Below are 12,327 nucleotides of genomic sequence, written 5' to 3'. Positions count from 1 at the left end.
TGACCTTTGCTTCATTGGCTGACCTATAAGTAGCAGTTTACAATCCACATTGCAGTACGATTCATCGGATTGTTAGGAGTTTACTATGTTGCCAGCATGACCTTTTATATCACTTATACCTTTCTTTCATGTTTTTTTTAAAGTTACTGCATATGATAATGGAACACCTCGTCGAATGGCTGCTGCCACCCTTACTGTGACTGTCAGTGACACTAATGACCACGCACCACTCTTTGAACTATCTGAGTACAGGGAAGTCATTCGGGAGAATGTGGAGGTGGGCTATGAGGTGCTGACCATTCGAGCAACAGACAGTGATGCACCCTCCAATGCCAACATGCTGTACCGTATTGTCAACAATAATGGAAATAATTCTGTCTTTGAGATTGACAGCAAATCTGGGATTGTAAGGACCAGAGGAGTCATAGACCGCGAAGTTGTATCTGAATACCACGTAATAGTGGAGGCAAATGATCAAGGAAAAGACCCTGGTCCTCTGAGTGCCACAGCAACTGTTTATATAACTGTGGAGGATGAGAATGACAACTTCCCTCAATTCAGTGAAAAGCGGTACGTTGTCCAAGTGCCTGAAGACGTTTCTGTAAATACTAAAATCCTGCAAGTCAAAGCTACTGATCGCGATAAAGGGAACAATGCTGTAATTCACTACAGCATAGTGAGTGGAAATATAAAAGGCCAGTTCTACATTGATTCTGTAAATGGCAACATTGATATCATCAACCCATTGGATTATGAGACAACCAGAGAATATACTCTTCGAATTAAAGCCCAAGATGGTGGAAGGCCACCTTTAATCAATGGTACCGGTTTGGTCATGATACAAGTGATTGATGTGAATGACAATGCTCCAATATTTGTAAGTACACCCTTTCAGGCCACAGTGTTGGAGAATGTGGCGATTGGGTATTCTGTCATTCACATCCAGGCTATTGATGCTGACTCTGGCAACAATGCTCGTTTGGAATATAGATTGGTAGATACTCCTCCAGATTTCCCACTCGTTATAGGTAACAATACAGGATGGATTACAGTTGCAAAGGAATTGGATAGAGAGATGACTGAATTTTACACTTTTTCTGTAGAAGCTAGAGATAATGGAATTCCATCCATGACCTCCTCAGCTGGTATCAGCATTACTGTGTTGGATGTAAATGACAACAATCCTACCTTTACTGAGAGGGTTTATTATCTAAGATTGAATGAAGATGCCCCTGTGGGGAGCAGTGTGTTGACTGTTACAGCGATTGATAAGGATGTTAACAGTGTGGTTACATACCAGATATCAAGTGGCAACACAAGAAATCGATTTTCAATAACTAGCCAAAGTGGTGGTGGACTAATCACTTTAGCTTTGCCCCTAGATTACAAGCAGGAAAGGCAATATGTTCTTACAGTTACAGCATCTGATGGAACTCGGTTGGACACAGTCCAGGTCTATATCAATGTCACTGATGCGAACACACACAGACCAGTATTCCAGAGCTCACATTATACACTCAGCATCAATGAGGACAAACCAGTTGGCACGACAGTGGTGATTATTAGTGCATCTGATGAAGATACAGGGGAGAATGCCAGGATAACTTATATCATGGAAGACAACTTTCCTCAGTTTAAAATTAACCCTGACACTGGAACCATAACGACACAAATGGAGCTGGACTATGAGGATCAGGCATCATACACATTGGCAATAACAGCAAGAGACAATGGAATTCCACAGAAATCTGATACGACCTATGTTGAAATCCTGGTTAATGATGCTAATGATAACATCCCTCAATTTGTGCGAGATTTGTACCAGGGCACAGTGTATGAGGATGTCCCTTTGTCGAATAGTGTCTTACAGATTTCAGCAACGGATCGGGATTCTGGCCTTAATGGAAGAGTGTTTTATACATTCCATGGTGGTGATGATGGAGATGGGGATTTCTACATAGAGCCCTCATCAGGAATTATTCGAACTGGCAGAAAGTTAGATAGAGAAAATGTGCCAGTCTATAACTTGAGAGCCTTCGCTGTAGATAAAGGTAACCCACCACTTAAGGCATCTGTGAATGTCCAAATCACCGTGCTTGATGTAAATGACAATGCTCCTGCTTTTGAAAAGGATGAGTTTGATATTTACATAGAAGAAAACAGTCCTGTCGGCTCATCAGTGGCCAGGATCACAGCGACAGATCCTGATGAGGGAACAAATGCACAAATCATGTACCAGATTGTGGAAGGAAACATCCCTGAGGTGTTCCAATTAGATATGTTTACTGGGGATCTCATTGCCCTTACGGATTTGGATTATGAAACCAAAACTGAATATATAATTGTGGTCCAGGCCACTTCAGCACCTCTGGTCAATCGAGCCACAATACATATTCGACTTGTGGATAAAAATGACAATGCTCCAGTGCTTAGGAATTTTGAGATCATTTTTAACAACTACGTGACAAACAAATCAAACAGCTTTCCTTCTGGCGTAATAGGGAAGATTCCAGCATATGATCCAGATGTCTCAGATCATCTTTTTTACACTTTTATAGAGGGCAATGAGCTTAATCTTTTGATTTTGGACCAAAACACTGGACAACTTAAATTAAGCCAAGACTTGGACAATAACAGACCTTTGGAAGCAAACTTGAAGATCTCTGTCACAGGTAAGATGGCAATACTCCTCTTTTAAATTGTTCAATGCCTAATGAAAATGTTATCTTTGTACTCACTGCACTCAGATATAAATTTGTAAGATAAGCAGCACACTACAGCATTATATTTCAATTGTGTTTGAAGTGGTGCTTTATGTTGGAATGTAAACTCTTGAGGAAAATTTAAGAGGGGCAAATGATCTTTTGCTTGTGTTTTTTCTAGGCTTGGAGTTCCATGTTTAATTTATTTGGAATATGGAGTTTGAAGTACACTTCCATGATAGATAGTCATCTGTTTTTTGAAGATTTAATATAATAAAAGGTCAAGAATTTAAGCGCTAACATCTTGAATTTAACATTAAATGTGATTTAAGTAATTTCCATTGACTCTGCTACTTCTGAGACTACACCTCAAAATGATAAGTTACATGAACACCTGTGCAGTATGATGTGATCATTAGTTAACTGTGAACTGTTATTCGGAGAAGCAATGCTTGTTTTCAGTTTTCTGACATAAAGATGCAATTGACTGAGACCTACTTGTCTGGATATTTCATTCTAGTTTACTCTCATTTGTATTTTCTTTCAATGAGTGGTTCTGTTTAAGATAGAATATGTGTTGCAATTTTAGTGATTTCTGGCTTAGTACAAGTTGTTTGCAATTTATATCACCAATTTGTTGGTAGAAATTAATCTCATTAGATTAAGACAGATTTGAATATGTTGCACTTTATCATTACTTGTACATATGTCTTCTCTTTTCTGATTTTTGAAAATGCAATGAAACAAGTAGTAGCTGTTGAGCACTTGAGATAAACCTGAAATTCAAACATTGTGCCAGTTTTGGACTGCATTAAGAAACTCAGTGAATGAACTTGATATATTACAATCCTGGAATGAGGTATCTAATCTTTCTTTGGATTCAATGCCATTAATAATGATCTTCAGGTAATGTGGTAATTTTGTCAATTCAGCTCATCTCACAGGAAACATTCCAGTGTTTAAAGCCTCTTGCTTTTATCAAGTGAAGTGGTGTTCAAGTAGTTTTCCATAATTTTAAGGCAGAAGCATACCAGCAATTAGTATGTGTAAGGCAAATCTTGATGTGTAGGAAATTCATTAACATTTTAGACTTGACTTTCGAATGCCATGCATGTAGTTTCTAATGCAGTTTTTCTTGCAAGTTTGAAAGGAGACTAGGCCATTTTAATATGTTCAAAGCATGTTCTCAGTACCTAGAATTCATTTGAGCCTATGTCATTCAGATTTCAGTACCAGGAAATTTAATTTTGTTCATGGTATTGGACAGCAGCTGAAATTGAAGCTTAGAACAAATCAAACTGTTTTGATTATTTCTTGAATATTTGTTTTACTTCCATTCACTGTTGGTTGCCACACTATCTTTGTGAGTAGGCATAGTGTTTGTTTCAAACATGAACTTTTTTCGAGGAACTGTAATATCTTGCCAGATTTTCTTGGAAGGTGTTGAAGTGATTGAATTGTCTTTGTAAAACACACATTGTGTCAGCAGAACATTGTAAAAATGTTTAAAAAGCAAGTGTAAACTTTACAATGAAGGACAATTTTCCTAAGTCTCTCAAATAGTATATAAAATATGTGTTTTTTTTTTGTTATGTTGATTTGAGGCATAAATAAAGCACTGAAAGAGCCCCCTTATTCTCCATAACCAACAAACGAGGAACAAAAGAAGGCCTTTCACCTCTTTGAGTCTGCTCTGCCATGCAATAAGATCATGGCTGATCTGACCTTTTAACCTCCACTCTACTTTCTTGCATACCCCGATCATCTTTCATCTTGGTCATCAAGACTGTATCTAGCTCTGCAGGAAAAAAATATTTTAAAGACTGTATCCACCGCCTTTTCTGAGGTTGGAAATTCCAAAGAGACTCAACCTTTAGAAAAAAAATGACATCCTCATCTCTTGTCTTAAAAAGTAACCTCTTATCTTTAAATCATGACCATTTAGTTCTAGATTCTCCCTCACAAGTGGCACCTCTTTTCCACATCCACCTGATCAACTCCTTCCAAGATCTTAGATGTTTCCATGAAGTTGTCTCTGATTCTCTGAAGGATGAAAGCCTAGTCTGTCTAGTATTTTCTCATCAGGTAATCATCTCCATTCCAGGTAGTCTTGCAGTAAGCCTTCTCTGAACTGAAACTGTGTGGTATTTCCAATTCCTGAGTTATCAGGTTTGTAATTACTTTGGCAGTAAAATGGTAAACATAGAGATATATAAGAACTGTTGTGGATGTTGCATTGTGGCAAATCATTTGCTGTCTTATAACTGAGAAAGAAATGGATAAAATCCCTGAATGGTTTAATAATGGCTGTCATAGACTACAGTAAATATAGTTTTTGCTTTGTCTCTACAAATTACTGGTGGGACTGGAAACGGAAAATCTTTAAATTGTATGTTAATTATTGAAATAGTTGTTTTAGATGCGACAGTTTACATGTTTCCGTAATGCAGAGATACATCTTTCCCATCTCATTGGTATCTAAATATAGATCATACCTTGTGGGTGCCTCCCTGAGTCACTTGGGTAATTGATCACTCTGGAGACTGTCAGCAGTGTTGATGTGTGCTGCTGTGCTAGCCAATGGGTTATTACCTGTTGGGGGTGGGGGTCCTTGATTACGCTGGTAGTGCTTTGACAGTGACCTTATTTGGATACAGTGCAATGTGCTTTAGATGCTTTGTGTATGACTTATTGAAGAGGTGTTGCTGATCAGCTGTTCAGTGACCCAAGTTGTTGTTGCAAGGCTTGCAGAGTATATGATACATTCAGTGTCGGGAAGTTTTCTTTTGTAGAGATTTGAAAATGTCTTAAATTAATCCTTTCACTATGAAAATTCATTTGCTAAATAATTTGTTTGATGACAACTCATCAGTTCACTGCTATGTTGAGTGGATGAATATTGATTTTTTTTTAATGTTTTCTGTCTTGGCCGAACTGTCTCAGAAAGTATACCAATGCAGGTAGCCTGAAGCTGAATTGCCTGCCTTGACCAATTACTTCAGAGCAGTTGGCTTTAGAGTTGCATTGATAAAGTTCTGGGAATGGTTTATGTACTGACCTCCTTCATTAGAACAGGGAGAACAAAAAAAAAATTGAGGTTGGTATGTTGTGAACCAGGGTAGCATTCAAACTGCAGTCCATTTGCCATCCTGACCTTATCTTTATTTGTACTCTGAATAGAGCAGTTTCACATGACTTTCAACCTTTAGCTAAAATTGTTCTGGCTCACCTGTCTTTTTTTTCCCCAATGCCTGTTTTTCTGTTAACATTAGTTGTAGGTTTAGATTCTTCCATGACGTCCTTTTCCAATTCATTCAGATTCCAGTTCTTGATGAAGGTTAGCATTTGTGGACAAAATGATCTGTACAGTTTTCAAACTGTATCAATTACCATGAAGCCTCTGAAGTGAAATGCCAGGGATAATGTCTTGACATTCCAACAGCTGTGTAACAGGACAGCTGGAAGTAACAGTACACTCAACACATAGATAGCATTTGGCCCTGACAGGGAGAGCATTCAGCTGTCAGTCATAGAGGAAATGTCACAGCACAAGAGTTGCTACTTTTCTCAAATCTGGTGATCTCTTTGTCTCAAAATAGTAGCTGCAAAATAGAACCTTTTTTCTTTTGTCAGTGTTTAAAAACTTCAATCTGATTAAGTAAGTATCTGAGATAGACCTTTTTTTTAACCAGAACTATCTGAAAGTTAGCTTTTTGATTTACTAATGTTTGCAGTTTATTGGGTGATAAGGTGGCTGCTTTATTGAGAGTGAAGTTTATATATTTTGATTTTTATTTTATATTTTTTTCCACTGAAGTTATTTTTGTGAAGGACCATGTTGCTATGGGTACTGACTGCCTACAGTACAACAAAATCTCACCTTGTGCTTCCACCCACTCCATCATCACTGAGATATTGACACCAGATGCTATCTTTCATCTTTCCAGCCAAAATCAGACATGGGAACTTCATAGCCATTGCATCTGTGCCATTAGCACGGTGATGTTGCTCAGTGAATTACGATAAAATGTAAAGGTCCCTAATCTGACAGGTCTGATATTGAAGATATTTTGATCAATTCTCAATGTTTGAGATCTGTGCACAACATTTTGGTGTATGCCAACAATTCACAGTACTTTTAAATGATGGACATGGTAATTATATGCCATGGAGTCCTGATCAGCCGATGCGAAGTGTAGACTTTTGCTCTCTTTCCAGCGATGGTGTATTTTTTGCTTGGAATAGTGTTGAAAAATTCAACATTTTCATCTTGAACAATGTCTTGTTTACTTTGTAGTCTCCTTTTAATTGTATCCCTGTCTTCTTTAATGGGAAGTATTTCTAATAGCTTCAATCAAGGAAAGTTTTAAAAAAAACACACCCAGAAAATAATAGACGTGAATAGCAGTACTGCATTTGTACAGAGCCTTGCCTTGAAACAAATGAATTTGGAGCAGAAGTGGGCCATTTGGTCCCACATCCCACCTCTGCCAACAATAAGATCATAGCTGATCTGTTTGTGTTTAAAATTCTACATTCCCATCCAACCCCACTAACCACAGGTTCCCTCACCTAACAAGAATTGATCTATCCCTGTCTTAATATTATTGCGCAATCTCTCTTGCACCAGCAACTGAGGCAGGAACTTTAGAATGTTGCACACCCTTCAGAGGAACAAAAATTCTTCTCTCTGTCCTAAAACGTGACCCTTAATTGTTAAATTGTGATTTCCCCCCCCCCCCCCTCCACAACTCAGCACTCCCACACAAGAGGAGTCATCTCTTCCACATCCACCTTGTTTAGATTATTCAACGTGTTATACATTTCAATCATGTCACCCTTAACTCCAGTGGAAGTTGAACATGTCCAATCTATAAAGAAATCATTCATCCAGGTATCGATCTAGTAAACCACCTCTGAACCTCCTCCAATTCATTTGCGTCCTTCCTTTAAACAAGCAGACCACATTGTACATAATATTTGAAAGTTGCTTCACCAATGCCTTGTTTAAATGAATTGTAACATCCTTACTTATATTTCCGATTCATCTCCTAAATGACAGTTGGTTGTCTTGCTCATGTACTGTTCCTGCATTGTAGCTTTTTGTAACTCATGCACCTGAATAACTGGATCCTGGTGGAATTCTGCAGGTGTTCTCCATTCTTCTGTCTAAGCAGCGAGAAATAAATTAATTTTAATCTACTTACACTATACATTTCAGTTGATAATTATAGACTAGATTACATTTTAAATCAAAATGAACACTTTTAAATCCCCAACCATCAAACTCCAGATTTGCACTCCATTTTAATTGTGTTCAATTTCATCCATTGGGGATGCATCAACAGTTTTCTCTTTCGAGGAAAAATGTTTGAAATGTAGTCAGAGGTGACAGTGAATCTGTATGTTGTATAATTGTACCAGGAACAACTCAATAAATGAATGCATAATCACATTTTGGTGCAGTTGATTTGAAGAAGGAATATTGATCAGGACACTGAACATATTCAGGAGAATACGTTGGACAGTGCAGCACTCACTCGATCTGCTCCTAAGTCTGTATAAGGATGAGAATCCCCAATCCTTGATTCAGTCGTATGCAGTATCCCTTGAGGAAAACGTGTACAATAATTTATAAATATTTTGACTAATTTATTCACTCCTGCAATAGATAATTAAATCTATTTATCATCAGTTGTCTGTTAATTTAACTTTGTACAGATAATTTTAAATATCTACAGAAGTGCTGCACCACTTAAAGTAAGATTGACTACTTCATTGTTCTCTGAAGATTTTGTTTAAAGGTCTGCAATAAGGAGCTAAAAGGATTATCTTTTCAGAATCACAACCCTACAGCCTTCAGGAAACTAACCCCTTGTTTAGAAACAAATGGATTTTATGGAGTCCAACCACAAGGTCAAAAGTTAAAAGTTGTGACCAAGCTCTATAAATATATGCCTGCACTTTATGGCGAAGTGAGCTTGTCAAGCTGACTTGAGGTGAATGTGCACCATAGGGTTAGCATTGTCATTAAGCCTGATTTCAGTTCTTGTACCAAATGGCATTGCAATTAATTACCAAGCTAATAACACAGCTCAAAGACTGTGAGACACACTTAAATAAAATTGCTTGCCCTGTGCATTTTGATTTGATTTTGTTGTCATTAGCATCATGGCTTTTAATATTTATTCTCATGAAACTCTTCAATATGCTATGAATAAAATCTTCTAAAATGTTGTTTTAAATAAAGCCCTTATACTCCTCTTTGGTGCAAGTCATGGTTTTTCATATGTAGATGAGTCTCTCATTTCCATAGTGTGCTTTCTGTCTTATAGAAGCCAGCTCATGATAATTTGAAATTGTCAAGTGTAGACACCCAGTAAGTGAGGGATATCCTTTATGCTGAAAATATGTATGGCGTTGATGATTTATGAAAGTATGTATTGATTGATGCTGGCTGTAAAACTGACAAATACTGCAGGTATTGATAGAGCAGGTCATCATATCCTTAAGCGTATCCTAAAGCATTTCCCAAACAATGATTGCCTGTATGAGTGACTGTTTTGTCAAGGAAATTCCTTATGTTGATTCAAGGGTAATACAGTGCAGATGCCTGGAGCACTCAGCAGGTCGATTAGTATCTGTGGAGAGAGAGAAATAGATAACATTTTCAGTTGATGACTGTTGGTAAAGTCCTGCAGATGTAGCAGTTTCTAAGTGAGGCAGCTTAAAAAGAATCATTGTTTGCAACAGCAGACCATTAAGATCATCATACTTACTGATTCTGGTAATTATTGTCTCTTTAATTGATTTTTAAAAACTGTCCTTTGTGAAAATTGGCAACAATTTCTTGTTGCTTTGTTGAATGTCTTCACCTCTACTTAATATTTTGGTAAAGCAGAAGAAGATAACGCTTGAAGCACTTATTTGAATCACACTGTATCATCTTGTAATGTGTTATTAAGTGATTATTGTAACTGGAATATATTTAAAGCTGTTGTGTGCTTTATACAAGATACTCTAATTGCAGAATAGTATTTCAGGTGATCTTCTGTAATTGCTAAATTTAATAAATTGTGATGTGTGTTTGTATTTGCCATAGGTTTTCTCAAAGGTTATTATGAGCTTGCTCTCAGAGTTGTGACTTCATGCTGTCGAAAGGCAGTCTGAGCTCTTAGTGCAACAAAGCAACTTGAATATTCTGGTCTGCAAATTCTCCCACAAAAATAAAACAAGTCTCAAATGCAAGAGGCCAAAAGCAAATTTGGCACAGTGCCATCATATGGCCACCAGAATTCTTGATTCTGCAGAGACTCTGTTCTTTTCTTGTATATGTAACTCATTCATTCCTTTGGAGAACAGTGTGGGACAGACAAACTGCCATACACTTCAGTCTCCACTTCATTTCAAACCACACTTAGCGGAGTTTCTTCCCTCGTTAGTTATGGAATTGTGAATCTCCTAGTTTGGTTATAATTGTAACAATGGCACAAACTGAAAGAGAGTCATCAATAAGTGTTAAAATGTTATTGGTTATGTTCAAGTTGTGAGGCATTATTGACAAATTCCATCTAAGAAATTAGGTACTAAACTGCTCTTTCTTTCATGTTCAACTCATAAACCTTCACAATGTGAACCTAACTCTTCCTGTTGAGGGACTCAAGTACCCCGTTTATGTGCCTTTAATCCTTTCGGAAGCTGTTTTGGTGTGATTCAGTTCCATTGGAATTGACACCATTTATACACCATTCTAATGCCAAGGAACTGAGTCATACATAGCAGATGTGTATATGTTTGATGAAATTTTGAAGGCCTATGTTGCTTTTGGCCTCTTGCATTTGAGACTTGTTTTATTTTTGTGGGAGAATTTGCAGACCAGAATATCCAAGTTGCTTTGCTGCACTAAGAGCTCAGACTGCCTTTCGACAGCATGAAGTCACAACTCTGAGAGCAAGCTCATGATAACCTTTTAACTTGTTGGCACTTTGGATTGAAAGGCAAATGTACAATCCTGACTACTGGCATTTTCTGATACATATTGCAAGTGCTGTCTTACTTATATGACACCACAATTGTAAGAGAGCATTAGCTAGAATATTGATGTAGTATAATCATAGATCTCTGTTAATTAAACAGTAGTCCCTCCGTACCTGCAGGAGATGCATTCCAAGACCTACTGCGGAAGTCCGAAACCACAGATAGGAGCGAATCTATTCATCTAAATGGGAAATTTACCTTCCCAGCAATCCTCTAGTCCCTGGTTCCGGAAGGTTCCCTATAATATGTTCGGGCCACAGTAAACCACGGAGAACGATTCTGTGGATATGGGGGTCACCCTGTATAATCTTACACGTTCATTTATTTTAAGTATAAACTCAAAGCAAAAATGATTAATTGAATAGCATATAAATTATAAGTAAATAATATGTAAAATGTGAGAGCGTATCAGTTAGATTTTAATAGATGTTTGCAGTTGTTTACTTTTCTGAAGAATAAGATGACATAAAAGTAAGGACCATTTCAAAAAACTTACAGTTCATTACAGATAACCAGCAGTGTTATGACTGAGTCAATAGAATTGATCCCAGTTTAATTTTATCTTTTGTATTATGCAGAATTACAAAAGATAAAGTTAAACTGGAATCAATGCTATGGATTTAGTCATTCTGTCTTGGATGAGGGTGAAAACCAGGGTTCGTGAAGTCCTCATCAGGGGCATGTTGTTTGCAGACGATGCGGCACTGGCAACACACCTGGAAGAGCAATTGCAACACCTCATAGACAGCTTCTCAAGAGCCTGCCAGGACTTCAGCTTGACTATCAGCCTGAAGAAGACTAAAGCATTGGGTAAAGGTTTTGACAGTCCCTTGCCATTACCATCAACAACTACGAGATGGAGGTAGTCCATGAGTTTACACACCTTGGCTCCACCATCACAGACAGTCTCTCCCTAGACTCCAAGCTCAACAAAGAGTCTGAGAGAACAGCAAGCTGACTCTGCGCACCAAGGTTGCAGTCTACAGGGCCTACATCCTCAGCACATTGCTTTTTGGCAGTGGGACCTGGAATCTCTATTCCAGACAAGAGTGGTGTCTCAACACCTTCCACTTCTAGCAGCCTGAGCTGCATCCTGGACATCAAGTGGACTGATCGAGTCAGCAGCAATGAGGTCCTGGCCTGCACCCAAATACCCAGCCTCTTCACCCTGCTCCAACAACGGCGTCTCCGCTGGCAAGACAGCACAAGGGCAGCCCATCTTTGTTTCAAAGATGTCTGCAAGAGAGACATGAAGTCACTGAACATGACTGTCGAGAGGTGAGAGGACATTACAAATGATCACTCTCGCTGGAGGCTGGAATTATGCAGCAGTCTAAAAAGTGGAGAAGGGAAGCTGAGGCTTGCTGCTGAAGAAAAGCACACCCGCCAAGAAAACAGCACCAGGACAACACTGGAGTACAGCGCCTTCAAACGTAGTCGCTGCAGCCGAGACTGCCACTCTACCGACAAAGACTGAGGCAAGACTTCCCAGGCTCAGATCTATGGTCTCGCGAGACTAACATATGCTACCACTATGCAGAAGCAGCTCTGTTTGTTTTGGCTGTTTAGTATGAGGTAACATGCCCCA

At 38.4% G+C, this 12,327-nt stretch overlaps 1 protein-coding gene across 4 annotated transcripts in view; it reads left to right on the top strand.

Annotated features, from left to right (window-relative positions):
• Positions 1-12,327, top strand: part of celsr1a (cadherin EGF LAG seven-pass G-type receptor 1a) — a 310,556-nt gene that overhangs the window by 7,537 nt on the left and 290,692 nt on the right. For all 4 annotated transcript variants that reach the window (XM_072562553.1, XM_072562552.1, XM_072562551.1 and 1 more), the window contains exon 2: positions 144-2,672. In XM_072562553.1, the coding sequence (XP_072418654.1) occupies positions 144-2,672 (2,529 nt within the window). The remainder of the gene's footprint in view (positions 1-143; positions 2,673-12,327) is intronic.

This window comes from Chiloscyllium punctatum, chromosome 44 (assembly GCF_047496795.1).
Source record: "Chiloscyllium punctatum isolate Juve2018m chromosome 44, sChiPun1.3, whole genome shotgun sequence".
NCBI classification, from domain to species: domain Eukaryota; kingdom Metazoa; phylum Chordata; class Chondrichthyes; order Orectolobiformes; family Hemiscylliidae; genus Chiloscyllium; species Chiloscyllium punctatum.
This window is presented reverse-complemented; position numbering and strand designations above follow the sequence as displayed.